The 25527-nt window shown below is 41.1% G+C and overlaps 1 protein-coding gene and 1 long non-coding RNA gene across 3 annotated transcripts in view; both read left to right on the top strand.

Moving 5' to 3' along the window:
* YES1 (YES proto-oncogene 1, Src family tyrosine kinase) overlaps window positions 1-6490 on the top strand; it is a 51106-nt gene extending 44616 nt beyond the window's left edge. For both annotated transcript variants that reach the window (XM_042030268.1, XM_042030277.1), the window contains exons 9-12: window positions 890-966; window positions 1294-1447; window positions 1985-2116; window positions 2904-6490. In XM_042030268.1, coding sequence (XP_041886202.1) covers window positions 890-966; window positions 1294-1447; window positions 1985-2116; window positions 2904-3112 — 572 coding nt within the window. In that variant the 3' untranslated portion in view covers window positions 3113-6490. The remainder of the gene's footprint in view (window positions 1-889; window positions 967-1293; window positions 1448-1984; window positions 2117-2903) is intronic.
* Window positions 6491-11073: 4583 nt separating this feature from the next.
* On the top strand, window positions 11074-20533 carry LOC121665266. Its single transcript, XR_006016302.1, has 5 exons — window positions 11074-11525; window positions 12461-12555; window positions 16247-16420; window positions 16743-16825; window positions 20202-20533. It is a non-coding gene; the product is annotated as an uncharacterized LOC121665266 (long non-coding RNA).
* The last annotated feature ends 4994 nt before the right edge of the window (window positions 20534-25527 follow it).

The raw sequence follows: 25527 nt of genomic DNA, 5'->3' as shown, positions 1-25527 counted from the left end.
TGTGCAAAAGTACAGCAAGTCACTAAAGTCATGTTGGAGGAATCTAATTCAGAGTTACTGCTATGAATCCACTTCAGGATATGCAATCAAGTGGTTTCTTTCCCCATCATGGCCACACTTGTAATTTTGTTGCTGTAATTTTGACTGTGACAAGGCTGATTAGTTACCAATCTTCAGCAGTTTCTTAGGAAAGAGGTCATGTGCGTTCATCTCATGACATAATGCCACCTGTAGGGAAAGCTGTTGTGTAGAGACAAAGCTTTACTGCACACTTAAAGGTTGCTGTCTTAACAGAAGCACAGGTCCTTGGAACTGATTTCAGATGCTGCTCATGTAATGTTCTGGGTACAATTGCATTATATAAATGAGAGAAAATAAGGTATCATAAAGAATGGAAGATAGTTTTGTTTTCCCCTGTAAGAAAGAAAATGCAACAATTTCAGAATAATTCCTCTAGTATATGATTGGGGGTGGCAGAAGAATGTAAGTAAGGCATAGAGGTTTTTTTGTTCTGTAATTATAAACCGTACAATGGAAGAAAGTCCAGCTAGGAGGAGCACTGATACCAGCAACATTGGGAAAATTCTAATGTATTGCCAAAAACAGCAGTCTGATTTATTACTGTTTAGTTATCTGCATTATCGAAGTGGATTCCAAACCACTTGGATAGAGTTGCACTAACCAGTTACCAGCATGGAGGTAACCATGGGCTTCGTTACTGGGTCACATATTCTGGTAAATTATGGATTTTCAAATACGGATTTCATGAGATAAATGTGTCAATTATAATGTCTAGGAAAAAAATCTCATTTGTGTTTTCAGGTCAAATTAATGTTTTGGTTTTTTCTTCCTTCTCCTCCTTCCCCCCCAAATGTCTCATGTTTTACAGGCAGCTTGCTAGACTTCCTTAAAGAAGGGGAAGGGAAATACTTAAAACTCCCACAGCTGGTTGACATGGCTGCTCAGGTACCAAAAAAACCTGTATTTTGTGCTTAGAGAAGAGATATCAGATATCAACGAAACATAAATATCAAATGCTCTGGCTATTGTATGCTGCTCTGTCTTACACCTTCTGTTGCAGGTTTTAATTTGTCAGAAAGGAAACAGTCTGGTTTGCAATTAGCAGATACTCTGTAGCCAGACACAGTAATCAGTGCAGAGCTCTGGGTTGCAATGCTATACTTCTATACTTTCACAATGGGAATGGAGCTAAAGTAAAGGGGTGCAGCTCAGTGCTTGGGATAAATGTATATAGTCATGAAAAATAACCTTTCATAACACTTTCTTTTTAAGATTGCAGATGGCATGGCTTACATTGAAAGAATGAACTACATCCACAGGGACCTCCGGGCAGCTAACATTCTTGTAGGAGACAATCTCGTGTGTAAAATAGCAGATTTTGGTTTAGCAAGGTTAATAGAGGACAATGAGTACACTGCAAGACAAGGTAAGGCCAATTAATTTAATTAATAAGACCGGTTGCCTTTTAATTGCTTAGAACTATTACATTTAGCAGAACATGCCTGTGTATTGTGTCTTCATGAATAAATATCATGCATGTAAGTGTCTTTTCACAGCTATGTTTAGGTGACCCCCTCACCTAAGTGCAGTCCTAGTAAACTTCTTTTGTTCAAAGTTATGTGGCGGTTTGTTTGTGTTTTCAAAAAGCATTTTTAATTATTTTTGGGGGATAAACATGCTACAGTTCGAAGAGAAGTGAGATTCCAGAGAAGTTGCTCATCAGGTTCACTTTTTGAAACATATTTAACACATTCTCAGGTGTCTTTAGTGGTTCCAGATATTGTAGCCAGTAGTTTATGCCCTAGTTTGAGAAATATTAAAACACCGATACCACCTTGAATTTTATCAATAAAGCAAAGTATAAAACTGTTTTTAGTGCAGTATTATTTTCAAAATATTTTGAAATGTAAGCAAATTATGGATTAGTAAGGGAAAACTGAGAATCTCTTTCCAATGTTTGTAGGAGCTAAATTTCCAATTAAATGGACCGCTCCAGAAGCAGCGTTGTATGGTCGGTTTACAATCAAGTCGGATGTGTGGTCATTTGGAATTTTACTGACAGAGCTGGTAACTAAGGGGAGAGTGCCATATCCAGGTAACAGGAAAATTTAATGGATTTTTCTTTTCTTTGTTGTATTCTGTGCCTCTGAAGTTACCTTTTGTACTTTTTGCTTTCATTCAGAGCCCACAGTTGACAAGCAGAGACAAAAACTTAGGCACACCTCACTTGTTCCTTTGTTCACAAAGATACTTTGTTTTATTTTCAGATTAAATATTGCATATTTTAAAGTGTTTTAAGATAATAGCACTTCTAAATGTGACTGACAGTTTATTTCAGATTAGTGGGTATCCTTATGTTTCCTATCTGTCTGTTCCTGGTATTTCTACTTTTGACATTTTCCCAGGCAACAGAGAGCATCAGTACACTGAACCTGCTAAACCAGTTTTTTGAAACTAAACATATTTCAACAGATACTTTGCTGGGTCTGGAATTTGTAAGGCAGTTCTGTTAGGGATATATAAAGCGTTTTTCTTGGCCTGGTTTCAAATTAAGTGGTCCTTGAGTGGAACCTAAGGCAGGGAGAAGCTATTTGTGCTTGAGTCTCCTTTCTAAAAGGACAGGTCCAAGGCAGTGGGAAAGGGAGAAAGCGTACATACGGAATAAGGACCAGGTATTGAGGAATTACCAGTGTACCAAAGTAATTTTCAGAAAACTTATTTAATGCAAAATTGTAAAAAATTCATTCACTACAAAGCATTTTCATTAAAGGTTCTGTTCTCACAGAACCACATGCCTTGCAGCTGAAGAGATTCTTGAAGAAAAACTTTGGGAACCTGTTCTTTGCATAATGTCATTCAGAGCTAATATGCTTTCCCTTTAGGAATGGTGAATCGAGAAGTTCTGGAACAAGTGGAACGTGGATACAGGATGCCTTGTCCACAAGGCTGCCCAGAGTCTCTCCATGAGTTAATGAAACTGTGTTGGAAGAAGGACCCTGATGAGAGACCAACATTTGAGTATATACAGTCTTTCTTGGAGGACTACTTTACTGCTACAGAACCACAGTACCAGCCTGGAGACAATTTATAAGCCAACAGTCTATATAACATGCACAAATCTGCCAAATCTAAAAGACTTGCAAAGAATTCCTGAAGTCTCTAAGGAATCACAGGAAAGAAAATCTTCGTTACTTTGCATGCTCTTAATGGCAAACTGGAATTTCATAATGCAGTTGCACAAAACCACTTTTAAAGTGTTATACTCTGATTTACCAATGACATGTTTTTATTTTTTCCTCTTTCCCAACTTATTTTCAGGGTCCAAAGGAAGCTTACTGAAAATACGGGGCAGAAAAAATAAGTGTTGGTGTGAACAATAGCAGAAAAAACAATGTTTCAAATCCTTTATTCTCCCAATATTTGCTAATCATTCTACTAATGAGAGAATTGTCTGGAATTAGTGATCTTGGGATAAGGCATTGTTAAAGCAGAAGAACTTTGTGGGACCAAGCAATTCTATTCCAGTTCCGTAAAACTCCCTGTGTTTAAAACTACGTGTGTGTGCCCCCACCCCCACAAAACAAAAGATGGTACAACTGTACTTGATTTATAGTATTGATCTTTAAGCTTCCGCTTTCATGGACTTAATTAGGGTAGGCAGGTAAAAAGAGAAATTGGAACAGTGAATGAGAAACTTGATCTAAATGGTAGACCTCAATAGTGAGATTAGAGAGCATAATGCACTGTGTTAATACTTGTATTAATATAACTGGAAAGTAGCATGAGAGATTTTTCCTTTTTTCTTTCTGCATAGCTAATTAAGAATAATGAAGGTAACTAGAAAATGAGGCAATATTTTATAAAATTGTGTTGATAAAGTATGATGATATTTGAACTTGAAGCTATGTAATACAATCACGGGGGAAAGCCTTTAATCTTTAAAGCTCCAGTGCAACAGCAAGATTTTGTATGGGAAGACTACCTGAACAAAGTTCACTGGGAAAGCAAGACTGAAGCTGGTAAATGGCCACTTTTTAGTCCTTTTTCAGAGAGGTTTGGTACTGTTGTATGTGGCTTGTAAGTGTTAATGAGGGTGGGTGCCACAAGTGCTATCTGTCACTAGTTCAGGGATTTGATTGCACTTTTGCTTGTCTTGGCTATTAAGACACACTTACATGCAGTTGCTCTTCCCACTTCTGCCCTTCCTACAGAATTATTTAACTAAAAATAAACAAAAGAAAATGTGAAAGTTTAAAAACTAAAGGGTTAAACTATATTTAATATTGTCCAAGTGATGAAACTTGCTGGCATTCAGCCCAGCTGACACTACATCTAGATTTATTTTCTTTGGCTACTGACATATCAAGCAATAACGTCATGTCTTTAACGCAACAATTTGCATGAGGTTCTTGAATTTCTGATCAAGCTTACATACTTTAATTTTGAAACACTCTTACTTAGTTACCAGCTTGGAATTCATATTATCATTGTAAAGCTATCCAACAAAAGAATTCAGAAAAGCTGGTAATATAGTTCTGGTACTAAACTTAACATTCATGCGTTTACACTACATTGAATCCAACTACCAAACAGATCTGTGTAGGAACAGTGCCATGATTTTTCATTTTCCCTCATCATTGCTCATCAACTATACATCCGTGGTTATCAAATTTTAAAAGGGCTTTCTGTAAGAAAAACAAAAACAAAACAAAAAAACACACAGAGAAAATAATCAAAAAACCCAAAAATATTATGAAATTTTAATTTTTCTAAATATTTTAAAATTAATAACACAATCATATGAGTTTATGTATTAATACAGTCATAACAAAAAAATGCCAAAAATGACACTGGCATTGTATGGATTTTTAATTACTGAATGGAACAGTTCATTGTAATAACACTTGTATAGTAAAGGAATAAAACACTAACTTAATGAACATGTTCATTGTAAATGGTTGTGTATTATAAAACTTCTCCAAAAGAGTTTGTATGTTTATGAAAATTTATTTGTTTCACCTGAAGACCTTGATGTGGTTCTTACCCTAACAGAGTTTAAAATTCACATTCACACTTTTTATATAAATAGTAATAAGTTTAATTATGTAACTAAGTATTTTTATAAAGTATGACATTGTTGAACTGTTTTGCAGAATTGGTTCAAAATAAATTTCACCTTGATTGCATCTGCTTATTTGAGGTGGGGGAGGGGAGAAGGTGGGAGGGGGCCAAAAGCAGAGTAGCCTTCACATTGAGGGGAGAAGGACAGGAATAAAAGATTCATGAGGGTTTTTTTTATCCTCTGTAAATTGTTTTAATGTACTTCCATGCAGGATTGTGAGTTCATGGTGCATTATTGCTGTTAAAAGGGAGATATTTTCTAGACTGGTTCACAGGTCCTTGGCAGGAATGGGTTAGAACAGTTCTGCCTGGGCTTAAAACAAACCCCCGTGGTGGACAGACAGACAGACAGACTTGGGATTCTTGTGAGAGCACGTCCAACTTAAACTCTCAGCTGGCAGTCACTGCCATGCTGTAAGGCAAGCACATATCCTTCCTCTTGCTTTGTGTGGGATTAGCAGCCACTGTTCACTTCTGTCCAATTTTTCAGGGAACTTTATACATTTGTTCTTGTGATAGCCAATGTTTTATCTCAACCTCATTGAATGTTACCTGTCTCAACAAACGACTCAAAGTGCAGATCCTGGCATGTATATACAGTGCCACTGTAGATCAAGGGGCTAGTACTGTTTGAGTTTCAGTAATAACTAATGCAGCACTAAAAACCATTCTTCTTACAGAACCTACAAACTGCAAAGTTTACTGTATTTTTAGTATTTCCTGTAATGTAATTAATGTTTTACTACTTTTAATGAGAACAATCATGTAATTTCTGGTAATCTGTACTCCTCCCTGTTGTCCATCCGAGCCTTGTGATTCCCATTCTGCATGCTAGGCCTGCAGACTGTTTGTCATGCATTGTTTCAAGTTGTAGTATTTTAAGAATATTTTCATAGTATTTTTGAGTAAAATTCCAAACATAAAACATGTGTACGATCCTACTATTTAGATAAAGTACATTCCTACTTTAGCATAAAGCATTATGAAAAGAACCTTACGTGTTCTTATCCTTGAAACCACTGAATTGTCATTTCACCAGGCTTGTGAGTAGCTCTTACAACTGAAAAGTAGCCTTGAAAAGGTTTGGAGGGGTTTTGGGTTTGGTGGGTTATTTTGGTTGATTGGGGTTTTTTTTGTTTAAAGAAAGACTTCTAGAGTTTGCTGATGGGCTGAAACAAAGCGGAATGCTGTCTTATCCACAGTCATCTACAATACTGTTTATTCTAAAACACATTATCTACAGCTGGAATAAGTATAAATGAGTATAAAGAAGTAAACTTAATGAGCCCCCACTTCTGTTATTTATTTTCATCTATTCAATAAACTCAGTTTTTAAGTTTTCCATGGAGATGCTGTAGATGTTTGTATTTGTGCCAACTTTCCCCCAACATTCACTTAGTCACGGTCACGTTGGGTTTAAACCACAGGAGCACTCAGCGTAAGCTAAGCAGTATGTTGCAAGCAGGAGACTCAAATTCTCACACCTGGCTTAAGGAATTTAGGGCTAGATTGGAACAGCTGATCTGGGCACCAGAAGCAGGTCTGGGTAGATAACTGCTGAAGTCCAGAACTGTGATTCACCCAGTAACTATTGTCTTGTGCAGTCAGTACCTGGGCTCTGTGCAAGCGTGTGAAAGTGCAGGTGCCTTCATAGCCACACACGTTGCTCCCACTTCAGCCTCATCGTAGTACAGGGACAACACTGCCTTTGACCTTCCAGGCACTGCGGTGTGGGGCTGGGAGCCCCCTCCCCCCCGAATACATGTCTCTGACAGACACCCTTCCAAGACAGGATGGGAAGAGTCAGGAGATGGAAATGAGGTGGTTGTATCTATTTTTTGATGTAACAGCCTTGAGTATAAAACCTGGGTTCTGATCAAGAATCCTGGCTAGCTGGGTGTTAGCTGTGAGAGACTGTTTTGAGATTGTTGGGAGTTGGAAGCAGAACCTACTGCAGAACTTCACCCTCAGCTGCAGACTTTTAACATTTCCTCAAGGACCAGATTATTTTCTCTGCACTTTTTCTTAGTGACACAGAGAGAGTGTTAGCTCCAGAAACAGCAACAGCTTCCCTGCTTCTTTCTCCCTTAGCATAGGGGAGGAAAGGGGAAGAGTGGGATAGAAGGATGGAGGCAAGCGGCTGAGGTACCACACTTCGTCACTGGGCAGAGGGAAGCAGGCTGAGCATGGCAGATGTCATATGTTCTCCTCTCTGTCATATTTTGAAAAGGAGGTAGAAGTGCAGGGGAACTGAAGAGCATCTGTTCCCTTGTGCACAGTGGAAATGGAGCAAGGCTAATGCCAAGTGCTGCTTCTGTTCTCTGTGGTGGTTCTGGGCAGCTCACCCTGACTGGCTTCTTGCAGAGCCCCTTCATAGTAGTTGGGGAGTCCCAAGCATTGTTTTGCTCTCATTTCTAAGAATGAACCTTCATCAGCTGTTAGGAAATTAAAAAAACAAACAAAAAAAAGATACTGAGAGCCTGACCAGAGTGTTACTGGTCCCTGCATCCCAAATAGAGAGCATATCAGACTCTGGGAGGTAGCTTAGCATTTCTTTCCTGGTGAATGTGTGTGGATGCAGGATTTTGTGTCAGGTTTCCCTCCTCTCCATGTATGGATATGGTGTGTCTAGGAACTTCACAGAGTTCAGGCATTACCCATGGGACCCATGTTCTTCTCTGGTCCTACTCTTTGAGCTTATTCCCCTTGATAGTTCTGCATGCAAACGTGCTTTTTGTAGGTAGCACATTGATTATATTTTTTAACATTCTCTTTAAGGGGACAGTTTTTGTCAAACTAACAACCACTCTTGTTAGGCGATCAAAGTATTTATAGCACTGTGTATTTTTACAGAACACTGTCCATCTTCTCTTGGTATTTCATTTACTGAAGGCAAGCAGAAACATGTTGGCCATCGTGTTGTTTTTGTTTTGTCCTTAAAGAAGATAGGACAGGTACCTAGGTAAACCCAGCAGGGTCTGAGAAACAGACTGGAAATCGAAAAGGGAAACCTGAATACAAGCAGTCTTGATGAATTAGTCATGTACCAACTGGAAAGCTGACTGCTGTGAAAGCATTCCTTTCTTTAATCAAAAAGCTGCTCCCAGTAGGAGCACTTCACCCCTCTCCTTTGTGCCCTGCTGCTAGGTTATTGAGTCTCTAGCTGAGGCTGCTGCTAAGTACACACTGGGAAACAGACAGATCCGTGCATTTTACCTTTAGCCCTGAAAATCCATCCCAGGCATGCTAACGAGTCGCCTTTTTTTCCTGCACCTCCACAGGTGCCAGCTGCTGGATTCACCATTCATTAATTCCCACACACACATTTTTTCACATTTGGGGCAGCCTTCCCGGGGCTAAATGGCTGTTGATTCTTCTCTTGGCTTCAGTGTTTGGAAGTGCCAGGGGTGTATTTGCTGCAGTAAGGAAGGGTAAGTAAGCATTTCTGCTCTTTCAAAACCAAAAATATGATAAATCTCAGTTCAGCATGACTCCTATTATAAAAGTGTCGCACATGAGGAGAACATCTAATCATTTGACTGCTTCATCATGAGAACAGTGAACACTGCTCACTGCTTCTCCAGCAAGTGTAGAAAATGCCACTCAGGGAGATGCTCATGGTGTGCTGTGAACAGTGAATGACTGTGCTAGACTGCAGCCCCTGTTCAGTCCTGCCAAGGAGGCCAATTCTGTGATTCTGTCATTCTGGAGAGTTCCCAAGAAAAGGCAAGAGTGTTGGTTCACATTCCTAAGAGTGAAAGCTGGTGACTAGATAACTTTGGTTCCTTACATCCCTCTACCCACCTTCCTCTCCTCCCAGTTCTAGCTGGGGTGTTCACAACTGATCAGCTTTTATTTCTCCATCATGTAGCTGTGCAGTAATAGCACAAACACATATGACAATTAACAGGAATTTTTAAGTGGAATGTGCCTGGAAAATTAAGCAGCTTTATTAGAGCAAGGTCAGATCTGTACTACTTTCACTGGAGTTTTGATTTTGCTCTACTCTCTTCACTTCTGGAATGATTCTGTCTTTTGAAGTGGCTTATGACTACCATCAATGTATGTTATTTCCATTGTGCTAAAAGACTAGAAGTACAATAGAAACAATTTCCATATTTACATTTTAGTCTAGTGTTACTTGTTAAAGTGACTGCATCAAAATCTGTCCATTTCATTTTCTTGACATCTTTATCGAAGAACTGCCATTTGCAAGGAGAGATTTTTCTTCCCCCCATGGAACTGAAGTTCAATCAATTGCTTCAGTGAATTAAAGTTATAATGAGCAGATTAGTAGGCTAAATATAAGCTCTGGCTCCACTGTCATTAGAATGGCCCCAGCCTTTTCAGACTGCTACTAAGTGTTTTGAAGAGCAAGGCTGTATATACTTAGCAATAGATATGCCCCTAAATTCAATTGATCATTAAGGTAGGAAGGAATGACCCTTCCTGTAACCTGGGGATGACAAAGAGCATTCAGGAGGTTAGTGGGATACACATCCACTATGCCAGGCCAGCCTATCTTGTGGAAATGCTCTTGATCTATTGACAAAATAGCCTGGACTTCATTTGTTCCAAGACAGACGCTGTTATGCCATGCAATAAACAGAAATCTACTGATAGGCAGCATCTCTCCCAGGGGTTTCCAAGGCATTTACCATCTTGCCCAACAACCTTATTGCCTAATACATAGCATTTCTCACACACTCTCAAACAAATGAGATGTGTCATTATCTCTGTCATTATCCTCTGTCAAAGGGAGAAGAGGTATTTTGACTCATCCAGGGTCAAGTTGAAGACCATGATCAAGCAGCAGCCAGAATCTAGCATTTGGCCAACTGAACATTTCCTTTCAGATGGGCAACTTTTAGCATCACCTACCAACCTTGACCCCTGGTCTTGAGCTTAGAGAAGAAAAGCTGTAGCAATTTCCCATTATTCCTTACAACGGGCACCTGAGCTACTCAGAAAAAATAAAAAAAGATAAAAACTTGTGTAAAACCTGTGGGCCCTGTGCAGCAATTTGACTGCCACACAGCCAGTGTACCAATTATGTCATACAGATGGCATGGAGCATGGATCTCTAGCCTGAGGCTTGCCCAGGGGGCCTAGGGATGCAGCAAATCACCTTTCAGACAGCCCACATGTGGGTGAGTGCCGGACCTTGGCCTCTGAGAACGGCAGTGACTGTCAGTGGGATCTGCCTTCCCAGGTCCCTGAGCTGCCACATCTCAGACACATGGCCAGGGGGGCAGGAGGCTTTGTTAGGCAGTTGGGACAGGACACAGCTTCTGTGACTGTTCCACAAGCACTGCCCAGTGAGCACATCCATGAGTTCCCCTACAGTTCTCATTGCTCCCTTCTTGTACCTTGGTGTAACTTCCAGACATCACTGGTTTGCAGCAGTGCCCTTTCACCCCTAGACCAGAGAATGATCACTTCCTTCTTTGCCATTCCAGTCTGTTTCACTGACACTATGAATATATCAAAACCCTCTAAGCACTCAGCTGAACACCCACAAAACCTCTGACTTGACGATATCATGCCTTTTCCTCCTTCAATCTACCTTTGCAATTGTTTCTCACAGAAACGTCTCCTTTGTTTGGGTTTGGTTTTTTTTTTTAATCACTCAGCAATCTGGCAGGTACATACTCAGTTATTTTAACCTTCTTTAGGAATAAACCATTATCTTTAGTCAGCCTCAAATTGGAATCTGTGTGTCACCTGGTTTGTTCTAAGAAGCTGAAAACCCTCCCCGTCGTCATGGGTGAAATGTGCGTAGTACAACCTGCCTAGATACATAAATGACCTCAGGCACTGTAGTACATGACTCATCACATCCAAGAAAAGCGGGATGGGATGTCATTCCCACAATGCAGGTGGGAACAGCATAGGAACTGAGACACAGGCAAGGAAAATGTCTTAGGCAGAACCACGCAAAGGAGTTCTTACAAAACAGTGCTTCAGACACCGGTTCCTCATATCTCAAGCAAATACCCCAAGCAGGGGAGAACTCAGAGAACTGGAATCACTGTCTCAACTCTCAAGACTGTTTATTCCATGCTGCTGAAGAAAATGATGGTTGGCACCAGGCTTATGCTGTGTCTGTCCTTTCTCTGACACTCTGCAGTTTGCTAAAGAAGATTGGCATGTGGTTTACCCTGGCAAAAACGTTTGCTTGGAATATATGTTGACATTGACTAGTGGTATTGGAAAAAACCAATTCAGCTGCAGCCTGAGTCTTGGGGACCGGAAACAGCTGGAGCCCAACTGCCATTATCTCACTGCCAGAAACAGAATGCCTCATGAGGAAATGACAACCTGAACGTGACTGCAAGTAGCAAAACAACTCAGGGAAATGCAGCAGTTGCTTCAAAGGGATGGTATGTAAAGGCTGTCTAATTTGGAGAAATGCTGTTTTCCTCAGAGGATAATGGGATCTGACGGCCTCTGTGTCCTTAACAGTGTTTTGGACTGCCAGTCTAGGGTGGCTGTTTTCTTCTTCTGTGGAGTGGGAGGTGATACAGAATAACTTTCATCTTGAAAGCCCTTTGTGATTATTAATTTTTATGAGGAAGGGATCAGCACCTGGAAACAGGCAAGTATAAAATGCAACATGGCCACTCAGCTAAACTGACAGTGGCCACCCAGGTCTGGGCGCAAAATGAATGGTTCCATGCTGGTACTTCAAATTCACAGGCTGTCTGAAAAGGTTAATTCTCAAAGTATCAGCTGAGGAAAGGGGCCACAGTCCTTCTGTTATAGGCATTTGGATGTAATGAGGCAGTAAATTCGGCTATGCTTGGCAGTCATATGTGCTGTCAAGGCTTTCTTTATTCATGTGGTCAATAGAGACATGGGAGAAATTGTCAACAACTTTGGAGGCTTCTCCAGAGAGCTTACCAGCAACAGGCAGCTTAGTTGGGTAAGACACATTTGAGGGTGCTGTTGTGAAAACGGTAGTAACAAACATGCAAGGTGTGAATTTTCACAAAATAGTTCCATTTGCCTTCTTGGAAATTGGGAATACATGTGGTTCTCAGCCAAGCCAGTGTGAAAGCGACCAGTCAGAATTCCAGGGGGGTATTTGATGCAAGTTGCACATTTCTGCATCTTCTGTTTTTCATAATTTTTAACCAATGTGAATTGTTCTTCCCCCCCCCCCCCACTATCAGTGACTTTTTCCCTTGCTGTGTTATCAACAGTGCTGTCTTTGAAACCACGGCAAACAAAATATCATTTAACAGAAACTGAGACATAGGTGAGTATCAAACCACTGTGGATGACACTGAGGGGTCTCCATTTGTTTGTTCAACAGATTGGACCAGAGAAGGGCACTGTGCACTTGGCTATAGCTGCTGTTCTGAAAGCTCTGTGAGCCAGAAGGAAAGGTGACACCCATGGGACCTCAGTGTAAGTATGCTCATTAATTCAGAGAGATTCCCTGCTCCTGGTTGCTCTTATTTGCATGTGGTCTTGATTTTGAAGTAATCTATACATACGATTGGCTTTAAAGTATCAAATAAAGTACAGCATTGCTGAGTTCTTGGACACTCTGCCCATGCTTAATTTTTGCAGGATGGAAAACTGTAGCTCCTGCACAGCGCTTAGTGGTGAAATTGGTCAGAACATTACAGAGTAAATTTGTGGAACTCTGGCATTTCTGAAAGAAAATATTTTTGCCTAGTCCTGTTTCTTCGTATACCCTTCTCTTGATTTCATCTTTCTTACTCGCATATTTTAATCTGAGATTTTCACTTTTTAGCTGCTTCCCTACTGAATATGCTCTTGACCTGGGAGCCAAATCTTGCATACTTAGCATGTTACTATTTATTAAAAATAGCCTTTTTAGGCAGAGATGTGAGGTCATAAAGACGGCCTGGTTAGAAAGGAAAATTAGTGAACGAAAGATATTGTCCAGTCAAGAAAACTGACAGAGAAAGGTCTGCCAGCCTGGAACTGTGAGCCTGGGGACCAGCCCTGTGAACTAGTGAAAAACATCCTTTGAAACGGCAGCTGGTCTCTTTGAAGTGCAGCTGAGGTACCTAGAAACCAGAGACATCCACAGACACCAAACAAGGAGACACTAACAGCAATTTGTCATGTGAAGGTGAAAAACAGTCTGAAGAAATAAAATAGCTCTGAAGGAACAGAAAACACCATCCCCAATTGGCTGTGAAAAATAGAAATTAAACAGGATCTATTGGCTGCTCAATGCCCCACTCCCTCTGTGCCAGTTTGGACAAATTTGGAGGAAAATATTCCCTGATAGAAAGCAGGTTACAACCATCCCTCCCCCAGCAGGTTCGGGAAAAAAAATAAATTTCCATTGGATGAAAGTGAAAGAGATAAAAACTATTTATTTAACAAAAACACAGGAAAAGGATAATAATGCTAAATAATAAAACCTCTCGCTGTGGAGAGAATCCTGGAGAAATTTCAGAGTCCTTCTGTAGGTGTAATCTCTTTCCTTCTCCTTGGAGCTGGGTCGTGGGCCCACCTCCAGGGCCTCAGTGGAAAATTCTCCCAATGTGTTCTGATGTTGAAACAGTCCAGAAGAGAAGAAGGGAAAAAACGGAAGTCACAGGAAAACAAAGTTCAACTCTCCGTCTCCCTCCGGAGAAAAGGAGCCAAAAGCTGGCTGAAAAGCAAGCAGGGTGCTTCCTCTGCTCTTGCTACTGCAGCGGAAGAACGCAGAGAAGAGTGTATCTGTGTCCTTGAACAACTGCTTTGAAAAGTTCACTTGGTTTTTTCCTCTCCCCCCCTCTCAGGCTCCATTTAAAGGCACGGAAAGGCACAAAATTAATTTCTGGGCATAGAGCAGCAATAGGGGATACACAGCATAAAGTCACCCCAAGACACCCTCTTACAACTATGTGATATAAAAAACACTTAATGTTTATCCAAAAATGAGCCTGAGAACTTCTTGGCTGAATCCCACACAACCTTTCTATGAGCATTTAGGCTCTCCCTAGGGACACCTGGCTAAAAAAAGAGTCTGTGATATGGATTATTTTGGAATTGGGACTTTACCAGTTCTCTTACTGTCTGGGTCTGTCCTCCTCTCTTTCAGGAAGGGTTGGTCCCCCAGGTTTTTCCTGCCTTTTGAGATGGTTTGGTTGCTTTTGAAATCTAATTCACTTCATGTCAATAGCATAAATATTAATATAAGTAATCATAAAAATATCTGCTGTTATGTTGTTGATAAATTTGCTTCATTCATGATAAATAGTAGTTATCTAAAATAATACAGAACTACTTGGCTGCTCCTGTCATTGGCTGTACCACAGTACTGATTGATGTTATTATTGATTGATAACATGCTGTTGTTTGATAACATATATTATTGATGGCAGAGAGTAATTTGTAATAACTTGATATATATTCATTCATATTCATTTTATTAACCATAGAAATGTTTCGTAGTGGAAGTTTTTGTGGTATTGGTGGTAATCTGTACTAAAGAAGAGAAATTTAGAGGGCAAAGCTTTCACATACTTGTGTATTACAGACTCTCACAAACCCACAGTCATTATCTCTCCACACCTTTTCCAATAATCACTCTACCAATACTGCTTCCATAATGAAAGCAGGTCAAAAATAATGTTTCATCCTTAATGATTTTCAATAGAAAGTGTCAAATGTTCTTGTTCACTGTTGTTAACCACTTTGCTTTGGTGTCAGGAATTCATTTTGTGTGCCAAATGTAAATGTTACTTGTACTTTGCGACATTTCATCATAAAGACAAAAGCACCTGTGTGTTATGGCATCACTGTGGTCCGAGTTATTTGATTTGTTTTGTTTTCTACTTTATGTGAAAGTTACAGGTTGACATGGTCAGAAAGTCTAAAGGCAACTGGGCCCTATTAGAAGAGTACATGTTTTAGCTGGTGTCCAGACTAAAATGGTCTTACAGCTCATTTCAGACAGAAGCTGTGTCCCTGGTGGGGAGTGTTGCTTTCTGCCCAGAGAAGTCCTTCCCTCCCAACAGACCCTCTTCACGTGTCTGCTCTCAAGCAGAGATGCAAACTATCCCCTCTCCTGGGGAAGCTGTACAGCTTGTCTTGCCCACTCTCACGTCACAGCTGGCAGTGGGGACTGATGGCTAAAGCTATAGGAAGCTGTGTACTTAAAGACCATGCTTTAATCTGTAGGTCTTTGTTTAGGAGTTGGACAAGAAGCTGCTTTTCTTTAAGTCTGGATAATTGGGAGTTTGGCTTAGTTTTTTAAATGGTTGGGGGCTTTTTCACAAAAAACCTCCTTGCTGAAAACTAAAAATTTGGTAATTGAATTGCCTGTGCTACCATTGTCTGCTAGTAAATGCTTGGGCTTAATGTGTTGATCTGTTTGCTGGAGTGATCAGTCATTTTGGGGGAAATTCCCTTCAGTATTAAGATCTAAAAGATCCTGTTCTAAAATAACTTGCTATTTCCTTTTCTGAGAGCAGGAGGTATGAGAATAGGGTTGCTTCTCTGTTTTAATTTGACAGCTAAAATAGTGTAACTTGGCTTTCCTGTTTAATCTCTTACTCCTGCTTGGATAGAGTTTAAAAAGAAGCTGAAAATGGCTTATTATCAAGTACTCACAGCCATGAAATTAGGCAAACATGCATTTGGCAGTGCAACACAAGCTGATGAGGAAGGGGGTTGTGAAGGTTTAGAATATCTGCTGTTTCAACTCCCTGCTTGCTTCAGAAAAATAGGGAAAAGATTGACAGCCATTCCTCAACTGACTAACATTACTTAATCTTTTTTTCATCATACTGTTTTATCATGCTATGGGGTTTTTTATTTTATATGTCATGCTTGAAGCAGGCTGCCAAGCATTTGCTATTCTGCATGGAATACATATACATTACTGGTGTGCTAGCAGAAGGGGAAGCTTGTGGTAAGTCATCTTTCCTTCAAAGCTGGAGTTTTGGTACCCTCCATTTTCCTAATCCTGGCCTTGTCTCATTAGTTTTGATGGGAGTAACTCTGTCAGGAATACACCACCAGCCTGTGAGACCGACAGGCTGGAGGAAATGTAATGATCACCTCTGGAGTGTGAGGAGAATTTAGTTCAGTTCAGTCTAATTTGATATTCATTCTTGTTCCCCTACAGAAATACTCCAAAATGGTCTGCTTGGGAAAAAAGAAAGGTGTGAGCTTAAATACATCTGTACCTGATGAAAACAGTTTGCATCTCTTAGAGAGTGGGAAGGGGACTGTGTGAGATGAAGCCTGCTGTTTGTTGGCATCTTCTTGTGTGTACCAGGAGAGCAATGTCAAAACTCAGGTTTGTGCCACACTGGTGATGTTTTGCCATGTAACTCTTTGCACTGGGTTAGTGAGGAGCTTGTCCTGTTCTCTGCTGCTGCCAAGGATTTATCTGCTTTGCAGTTGTCTTGCAGTGAAATAGCTAGGGAGAAGAGGGAAGGGCTTATCTGGCAAAATTGGTCTATTTGATTAAAGTGATGGGTTTGGGGGAAAATAAAGAAGTAAAAATGCCTCCAATCCTTCAGTTTTCCCAAAGAACATTCTTTGATGTATTATTTAACAAAATTATGTGCTGTTGACTAAAACACAGCCTGACTTGTAATTGTTCTTATCTGCTTCAGAACAGAAAATGTTAAAGTATGGATATCTGGCTTATTCAGGATCCTCTTCCTGGCTGGGCTTCTCAGATCACCAGTTAAATCAGGTTTGAATGTTCAATTTTATAGCAGTAAGATTTTAAATAGTATGTGAAGTGGGAAATGCTAACAGATGATGATCAATTCTCACTGCTTGCTCCTAAACACTTAGAAGTTTTGCTGGACTGACTGAAAAGGTATCATTTCAGGTTCATTTGGGGAGGTAAAAAAGTGGGCCTAATACCATTTCAGTGATTTTCCCAGTAAGGCAGAGTGTTTATGAATGAGGATATACCCAAGGAACTAACATAGAAATGGAAGTTTCTTTGCTGGTATATTGTGTGTAACAATGAGTTTGCATGGGTAGAGCTGTTGTTGGTTTAAGCAAGGGGCTTATGCACATGGGGCTTCTGAGGGGAGTGCTATGAATTAACCAAAAATATGATCATTAAGAGTGTTAATGAAAATACATAAAATCTGTGCTTGGATAGCTGAGAAGCACAGTACCCTGAACCTGTGGTAACTTCACGGATGAGAAATGGGGATGTCTTCTTCAGAGTCAACATGAACCTCAAAATGTGATAAATGATGGTTTATTCTAGAAATTCTAGTTGCCGTCACTTCGAGGGGTACTCTGGAACTGTCAGTAGCAGAGGGCCCTTGGCTTCCTTCATAAACAGCATCCCTATTGCCAGAGAGAGCTGCATGTGCCTTTCTGTCTCAGTTTATTGGTGTCAGATCAAATTAATACAGCTGGTATTTTTCTTTCAGAAAATATACAACTTGGTATACCTAGAAATAATGTTGCCAAGTTATGGGATGTTCACATCAGGATTAGAAAAATTTATTATTTCTTACAGTTAGCTGGGTTGAGGAGTTTGGTTCAGCTGTATGTTACTGATACATCTGATCTCATTTTCTGATGGTTTCTTCTAGCTACTTGTGAGGAAGAAATAAAAAGCTTATTCTAATTTTGTGTAAATTAATATTCTAGATGCAGTGTGGTGGAGTTATTTGGAGACGTATAACTAACTGATGTAGTTTTGCTTGCAGTTGCACACATAGACCCTGAGAGAAGGCTGGATAATGTATTGTAAACGCCTGCACTGAGTGTTACTCTTCTGTGTTTTATGCTTTGAAAGGACAAACTGGGCCAGGTCTAACTCGTGCAGGTCTGTGGTATGGGCAGTGATGACTCTGCTTCTGTATCTCTTCCCAGACACTCCCCCCCTTCCACTACTGCATAATGCTGCATTGCAGGAGAACAGGAGTGGTGTGGGAAAGCTGAGGGCTGATCACAAGTGAAGATAGACGTGTTTCCGTTGATTTATGAAACGCCATCGCTGCTTGATTTTCAGAGTAGGATGAAGCTTACTCACAAGGGAGGAGAAGTAACAAGAAAGTTCCTTCTGTAAGACAGTGATGCTAAAATTCTAAAATCTAGTTTATGGATTCCAGTTTATGGCCCCGTTAATCATTCAGAAGTGATCTATTCCATGTTCCAAGTATGCATATACGTTCAAAGTAAAAGTGGGCACTTATCTACAGGATGATATTTGCAGATTGAGATTTATGCAAGAAATGATTGGCCCAGACAAAATAACTATGAATATCACCTTTTTGCTACTATACTATGTTATTTTCTGTTTAAAGCCATTAGATGAAATAGCTCTTATATGCATTTATTGAACAAATATTGTCTCTTTCCTTCTTCAAATCCTGAATAATGTCAACAGATGTTGATCTATTTCAATGAAGAGCAGTATTGAATATGACCGAAGTAGTTGTATTACTAAGAATTTTATCCTGTACTTCTGTGCCAGAAATTCGAGTCTGCAGCAGAACCCCACTACCAGGATTTTCTTCTAGAGGATTTAAAGTGGTTTTTACATCCAGGGAGGCTTCCAGAGTAAAGCCTGTTAATAATTTTTAATGTGTATTTGGCCAAAAATAAGCTGGAAAATAAGTTATTCAAACTAAAATATTTGAATGAAAATGAAGAAGTAGATGGAAGTCACCCATTTTTGTTTTGAAATGCTTCTCTGTTGACTGCTTTGGGTCAGATTCTTTTGCCCCACATGTTCACTGGCACACCACAGCTGCTGACCTACTCTGAGTGCTGCAGTGCAGCACAAAGCTTTCATGGGATGCCATAAATCATGAACCAGGAACTCTGTGAATACAGGATGGCAAAGACCTGAAGAGCCTGCAGAGGAATTATGATGTAATTTTCAGATGATTCATTTTTTATAGACAGAAAATTTCTCCCTTGTGTGGGAGAGAAATTCTGCTTCAAAAACTCATCTTATTTAAACTACTGCACTTTTTTTTTTTTTTTTTTTGTCAAGAAGCTTTTCTGCTGAAAATTTCAGGCAGCCATGTCCATGTTTTAGGGTGCTGTACTTAAGTATGTGCTGCCAAGATATACTCATTCCCACAGAAGACTGCTCTACTTCCTACAAGTCCTGATCTGCTTGGTTTGAACCTAGTCTGGATATTGACACAGTCATTGCAACTGTGCATAAGCATAGCCAAAAGTACAATACAGACAGAACAGCAATTCCAACTTTTCATTTGCTTTCTATTTCCTGAATTTCTACCACTTCATAAAAATTTTGCAGTTTGACAGAAAAAATAACTCTCTAGAAACCTTCACTGTATTTGAGTATTATTTTCCTTATCCCAGATGCTGAATGCAAAGCAAAAATGGGAAATAAAGGAAGCAATAGAGTGGGTCACTAAACCAGCTGAGTTTAAATCCTCATGGATTAAGGAGGCAACTTTTCCAGATGAGGATATGCATATCCAGATGGAACATGCAACTGTTTCAAAGCTTGGAGGTTTAATATTTTACTTCACTAATACTACAGTGACTCCAGTCAGTACTGATGTAATGTTGACACCGTTCCTTCTCATGTTCAGAGCTCAGTTTGAACTAGTGATTCAGAATACTATTACATGTATTCACTACAGGATCTTGATACATATTCTGCACCTGTATTCCCTTAAGAAACTAAACAAATTGTTTCTTTCTTAAAAAAAATACGTAAAAGGACTGCAATGCTTGCATAAAGAAGGCAGCCAACATTTAGCAGGAAATGGGAATGGACTTTTTTTAAAAAATATGTGTTTCCAGTGAAATTGGAAATTTGGTTCAGAATGTGTGCTCCCAACATGTTGCACTTAGCAGCACTGTTAAAACCCCAGATGTACTGTATGTGCATTTCTTTACTGCTCTGCACACCCTGTTACATAATTCTTTACATTGCTTGTGGACAAGAGAGAGCAAGAAAAAAAATCAGTTAAAAAGTTTTATATGTTACATTTTCTATAAAATACATAGAAAACAGTGTACTGTTATTCCATCCTTTGTGCTACTGAGTAACTCCACTGGGAATTCAGAAAACCAGAAGCAAGTCTTGAATGTTTGTTATTTCCCTGCAGGCCTTAACAATGCTAGAAACTGGTGCAGCAACCAGGGAACATGTGAGTATATGTATAAGTGCTTTGGGCTTTTTTCTAATTACTGTTTGTTTAATGAATCTACTACATAACCTTTGGAGCAGGTGCCAAAACTCCTTTGCATGAAATTAAACACTAAAGCTGAAAATTTCTTGGTCTCTATTTCAGCTTTTCCCTACCAAGGTTGCCTCTCTTCCCCTTATCTCCCTGGTTCATTCTTCCCACATGCAATTTCTGTGAACAACCTGGAAATATCTGATCTTTTTTTCACTATTATTATGAAAGCAATTGCTAAAATTTCATATTCCTGCATCAGTGAGAAATATGAAAGAATGCACCCTGTGATTGTGATTGCCCATACGAAGGGTAGAGCGGCAAGGTACAAGATTAAGTCCATGCTGCTCTGGGGAGCACACTGCAGGTCCTTGAGACAGCTTGGATAACATCTGTGCGGAACAGTGCAGGCAGACAATGTGGTCTGTAGAGCACTGAAGGCCTGATGAAGCTCAGAACCCTTGTTGCCCAAGGATAATTATCCAGCTCCCATGTTCATTTTGCTCTGTGGGTTTGGTGCTTCAGCCAGTGTTTTGCTCAGCACAGCAGTGCATGTGTAGACATGACCCTGCAGCAGCTGTATGAAGGAGTGGGGTTTAGAGGGGAGAGGTTCCAGGCTCCTCTAATTGTACCACTTCTATTTGTGCTGCCCTAACTCAGCTGTAAATATCAAAATTCCAGGAAATCATGCTGTTAGCATGTTGCAAGTCATCCTCTCGGTGGCACCAGTGGCATTGCCAGAGGTGCAGGTGGGCCGGGAGCATAGCTGGCAGGGCAGGTGTGAGGGAACAGCCAGAACTGAGAAGGTTACCAGACAAGGTTTATGGTGCGAAGATGGCTCTGAGGGCAAGCTCTGTCCCAGTGACAGGGACCAGGGTGAGACAGAGCCCAGGGACTGCCAGCCTGCCCATAGTGATGAAGTTAGACCCAGGTCAAGCAGGGCTCAGCCTATGGTTCAGGGTCTGGATCAGTGAGGTCCATGGCTCTGCACAGGTGTGATCACATCTGGGGTAGCTCAGGCAGGGACTGGGGCTGTGTTACCAGGGCAGGATTGATGGGGAAGGGCTTCCAGTAAGGCTGGGCAGGGCCAGTAGGAGGAAGGGGGATGTTTGGAGTGATGGCATTTGTCTTCCTAAGTAACCATTACTTGGAGAACATGGAGGTGTAATGGGGCCCTGCTCTCCTGGAGATGGCTGAACACCTGCCTGCCCATGAGAAGCAGTGAATTCATTCCTTGTTTTGCTTTGTTTGTGTATGCAGCTTTTGCTATCCCCATTAAACTGTCTGTATCTCAAACTGTGCATTTTCCAGTGTTTTCCCTTCTCCTGCTGGTGGGGCATGAGTGATCAGGTGGGGCATGAGTGACCTGGTGCACAGGGCTGGGTTGCTGGCCAGGGTTAAACCACGAGTCAGGCCAGACCTGTAGGAAAAAGTCTCATGCAGCTGCAGGCCTAACTCTGCACTGCTCAGGGCTTGAGGTAGCCTGAGATCCCTCACAGGCAGGATGCCACGGGGGCCAGCTGCTTCCAAGAACTGGGAACTGTTGGGTGTAGTGGTGCAACTGCCTGCAACTACGCCAACCCCTGAGAAGCCAACCAATACCAAACTGTGGTGGTCAGGCACCGAGGTTTAACAACCCACTCCAGTCAGGGTGAGAACCCAGAACTCCCCAGTTCGGCGGTTTGCATACTTTTGTATGGCTGGTTAACGTTTTCCGCTTCTTATTTTATGTACAAGGCCATGTATATTCATTTCCCTTAAGTTAATATGTATTAGTTCTGGAAAGTTCTATGTTACTCAACACCCCATTGGCTCCTTCCCTAAATCCCTCTTATGTGTTGTTCCCATTGGTTCCCTTGCTCTCAACCCTGCCTCCTATCCCATATCCTATTGGCTGTATCCCTTATCCCGCCTTTCCTATCCCCACTATAAAACCCCTGGAAACCCTCAGATCCTTGGCTCTTTGTTCCTCTCCTTTCATGTTGGTGAATTTCTGTGTGGAACCGATATGAGGAGTCCCCTCTCTCCTTTGCCTCCACCTGTGTGCTCTCCCATCAGGCTCAGAGACAGCTCCCTTGGGTGAGGGGCTCGTCCCCCCTCTGCCCCCTTTGTGTGCCGCTGTTACTCAGAGGGTCCGCAGCTGGACCTCCGGGCTTCTCTTGGAGCTAGCACGTGCAGATTGGCTGTAGTCGGGGAGCCCCACGGGGGCAGCAGGGCAGAGTCCTCCCAGCCAGGCTTGTCCCACCTCCATTCGGGAGCAGGGGTGACAGGGAGCAGGGAGGTGGCCCCAGCCTCCAGCGCTGAGCACCTCCCTGGGGACAGGGATGAGCAGAGGCCAGGCAGTGAGGAGAACCATGGTCAGACATGGCCCAGGGATGGGATGTTGTTCCACGGCCAGACGTGGCCACAGCTGTAGCACAGCTGGAGGCAGGCACACCTGCCATGCAACCCAGGCAGAAACTAAGGCCTGTGGGCAGAGGGGGTGAGCCCCAGGTGAGACTGGTCGTGGTGAGGTCTGTCAGTGCATTCAGTGCCCTGTCTGACCTTAGGAGGAATTTGTCCGGTATATTTGCAGCTATTTTAAAAGGTTGAAACCTGTCCTTTCCCCCAGGGAATCTCATTGCTAGCATTAGTAGTAAGTCACTGACATCAGCTATATTTAAATACTTTTTGCATAAAATATTTTTAATGAGTCCAAAGATCAGAACTGACTCCTAGAGATATCATAAATAGCCAGGTGTCAGCAGACAGGCTGGTACTTTTTAGAATACCAGTCTCCAGATTAAAGTAAATTGGTTTTTATTGTGCCCATCTTTTTGCCAAGTATTGACACCAAATCTACAGAGCCAAACAATGTGAATTAACAAATTCTTGGTTCTCTGCAGCAACTGGAAACAACAGTGATGACATTAGCATAATTTCTCTTCTGCCAGTTTCTCATGCCAAGCCCTGCTATAAACATATTTAATTGTACTTCTCCCTCTCAGCTCTTGTCTACCAGTAGATAAGACACCTTACTTGCAGAGGGGGGTGTTTTATAATGAATGTCTAGTAGGATGGGTTTGAATTACCCATTAGTATAGCCTTGCTTTACAAATTAAAGGCCAGTCCTGAGTTCTGGCTTTACTTGATGTTTTATATAACCTTTCTCTTTTTACTATAGCATCTGAAAACCACATAGCATTTAATGTATTTATCTGCAGAATTCCCATGTGAATAAGGGGAATACAATTATCTGTACTAGAAACATGGAAAATTAACATGAGGCCTGATCTGACTGAACAACTTAGTCAAGCTCGAGACAGGAAATCTGTAGCACAGATAGAAATTGAATCCTAACTCTTATCCAAGTGTATCTCAGCTACAAGGCCATCTCTCATCCTGACTGGTCTCCAGGAGGAAGAAATATTTCCTACAGCAGAATCACTGCTATTTTCACTTTAGCTGCCTCAAAATTGGAATAGCTGCTCATTCACATAGGCAAGCACATCCCAAAGCTCTGCAATCCCAAGCATGCTGAATCCTGCCCCCAGAGTGCCCCAAGCTCCTGCCTGTGGACACAGTTAGGTGACCAAAGTGGTGTGAGTTGGCTCCCAAAGGAGCCTAAATACTAAAAAGATTTTGAGGCAGTGTGTGAGGCAATTATTTGGCAGAGCTGCCCAATCAGTTTGTGTAAGCATTACAGAATAGTCTCATTACAAACTCAGTGTGCCTTTGTGCACGTTAAACCCATGTCCTTGGCCTGGAATGGAGCAGCCATTTTCACTTTCACTTACGAGATTCAACATCCAATTAAGTGGCAGTTATTTCCAAACTCAGTCCAGTACAACTATGCCCTTTGGCACACATTGATTTTTATTCAGTGTACCTCAGTTCATTGTGTCAGGTGTAGTGTCCTTGACATTACAGGTATAAGCTGATTTTTAATACTGACAACATCCTTGAAGTTCATCCAAATTCTCATGTGATCTCTCATTTAAATTTAAATAATTTGGATTTATTGAGACACACACAGGAGGGACACTGTACAAATGCTTTTGTATGAGTTGCCAGCAGCTCTTATACTATGTTAATTTGGGAGTCTCCAGGTCTTAACTTTCCATTTTTTCCCTTACACCGACACAACAGAGTGATATTTGAACATCTTCTACAAGCCAAGGCCTTGAGTTATCTCCAAATTGACAGCTGCAGGCTGGGAAGTGTGAATGAAAGCTTGTCTGTGCTGCTGATGGCCAAAAAGTTCCAGAGAAAGGCTCTGCAAAATGCAACAGCAATGAAAAAATCTTTCTCTCCCCATCCTTCAAGGCAGTCTGATTAGTTTCTTCAGCTGTCATGCTTGTGATTTCTGAGCATAAGCTTGCACACACTGCTGTAATTTTCATTGTTTCATGTCATGCACCAAAAGACTTTGGATGTCTTGGTGTGGCACTGTCATCTCTAGGATGGATTTGGGGGCCTCTGTCAATTAGTCTAGTGCTTGATAATGTTTGATCATATCCAAGTATCTGAAACGCTTGAAAACAGGTTAGTTATATAAAAAAATTCCAGTAAGAAGTGGCTATGGTGGTTGCTCTTTTATTTCTTAACATATATGTTGCTACATGGTGGTCACAGCATACGCTTGTGTCGCTACCCCACAAGCCCACCTTCCTGTGGGCTGCAAAGGGAAGTTAGAAGGGTGGGTTAAACTTCAAGCAGGTGAGTATGAACCGTTTGTGGTTTTAATAAAGGCACTTGAAACCTGGGCTGCATTCCATACTCAGACACTTCACAGGTGCCAGTCACTATGGTGACAAATTGACCAAGCCAGGCTCATTAGAAGACTTGATTTTGATGGCTGATCAGATAGATGTTTGTCTCAAAAATTCAGCAGTTCTTTCTTTTCTGACCCTTTATCTACCTTAATCAGGTAACTAATATTCTTTGTAGTATTGCAGTAAGGCCAATTTTGCAACATACCATAACACGTCAGAAACAGTATGGGTTACAAAAGCTCATCTAAGAAGGTGGAATGTAGAAGTTGATACTTGACCAAAGTGGTAAGAAATTTCATTGCTATCTCCAGGTTGCTGAATGGCCCTTGGAAAGTGGAGAAATGATACAAGGATGCATCTCTTGAAAGTATCTCGCGATGTCCCATGTTTTGTCTAAAATACTGCTCTGAGTATGGCCTGCAGTCATAGTAGTCATCTTTGCAGCATGAACAGTGTTCATATTTTGTAAATCAAAATTCCTTGAGTACCTCCTGTTTATA

The sequence above is a fragment of the Corvus kubaryi genome, unplaced genomic scaffold, assembly GCF_017639235.1.
Source record: "Corvus kubaryi isolate FWS band 111438036 unplaced genomic scaffold, C.kubaryi_AGA036_p1.0 132, whole genome shotgun sequence".
In the NCBI taxonomy this organism is placed as follows: domain Eukaryota; kingdom Metazoa; phylum Chordata; class Aves; order Passeriformes; family Corvidae; genus Corvus; species Corvus kubaryi.
Note: the sequence above shows the minus strand (reverse complement) of the source record. Positions and strands in the feature narration are given on the sequence as shown.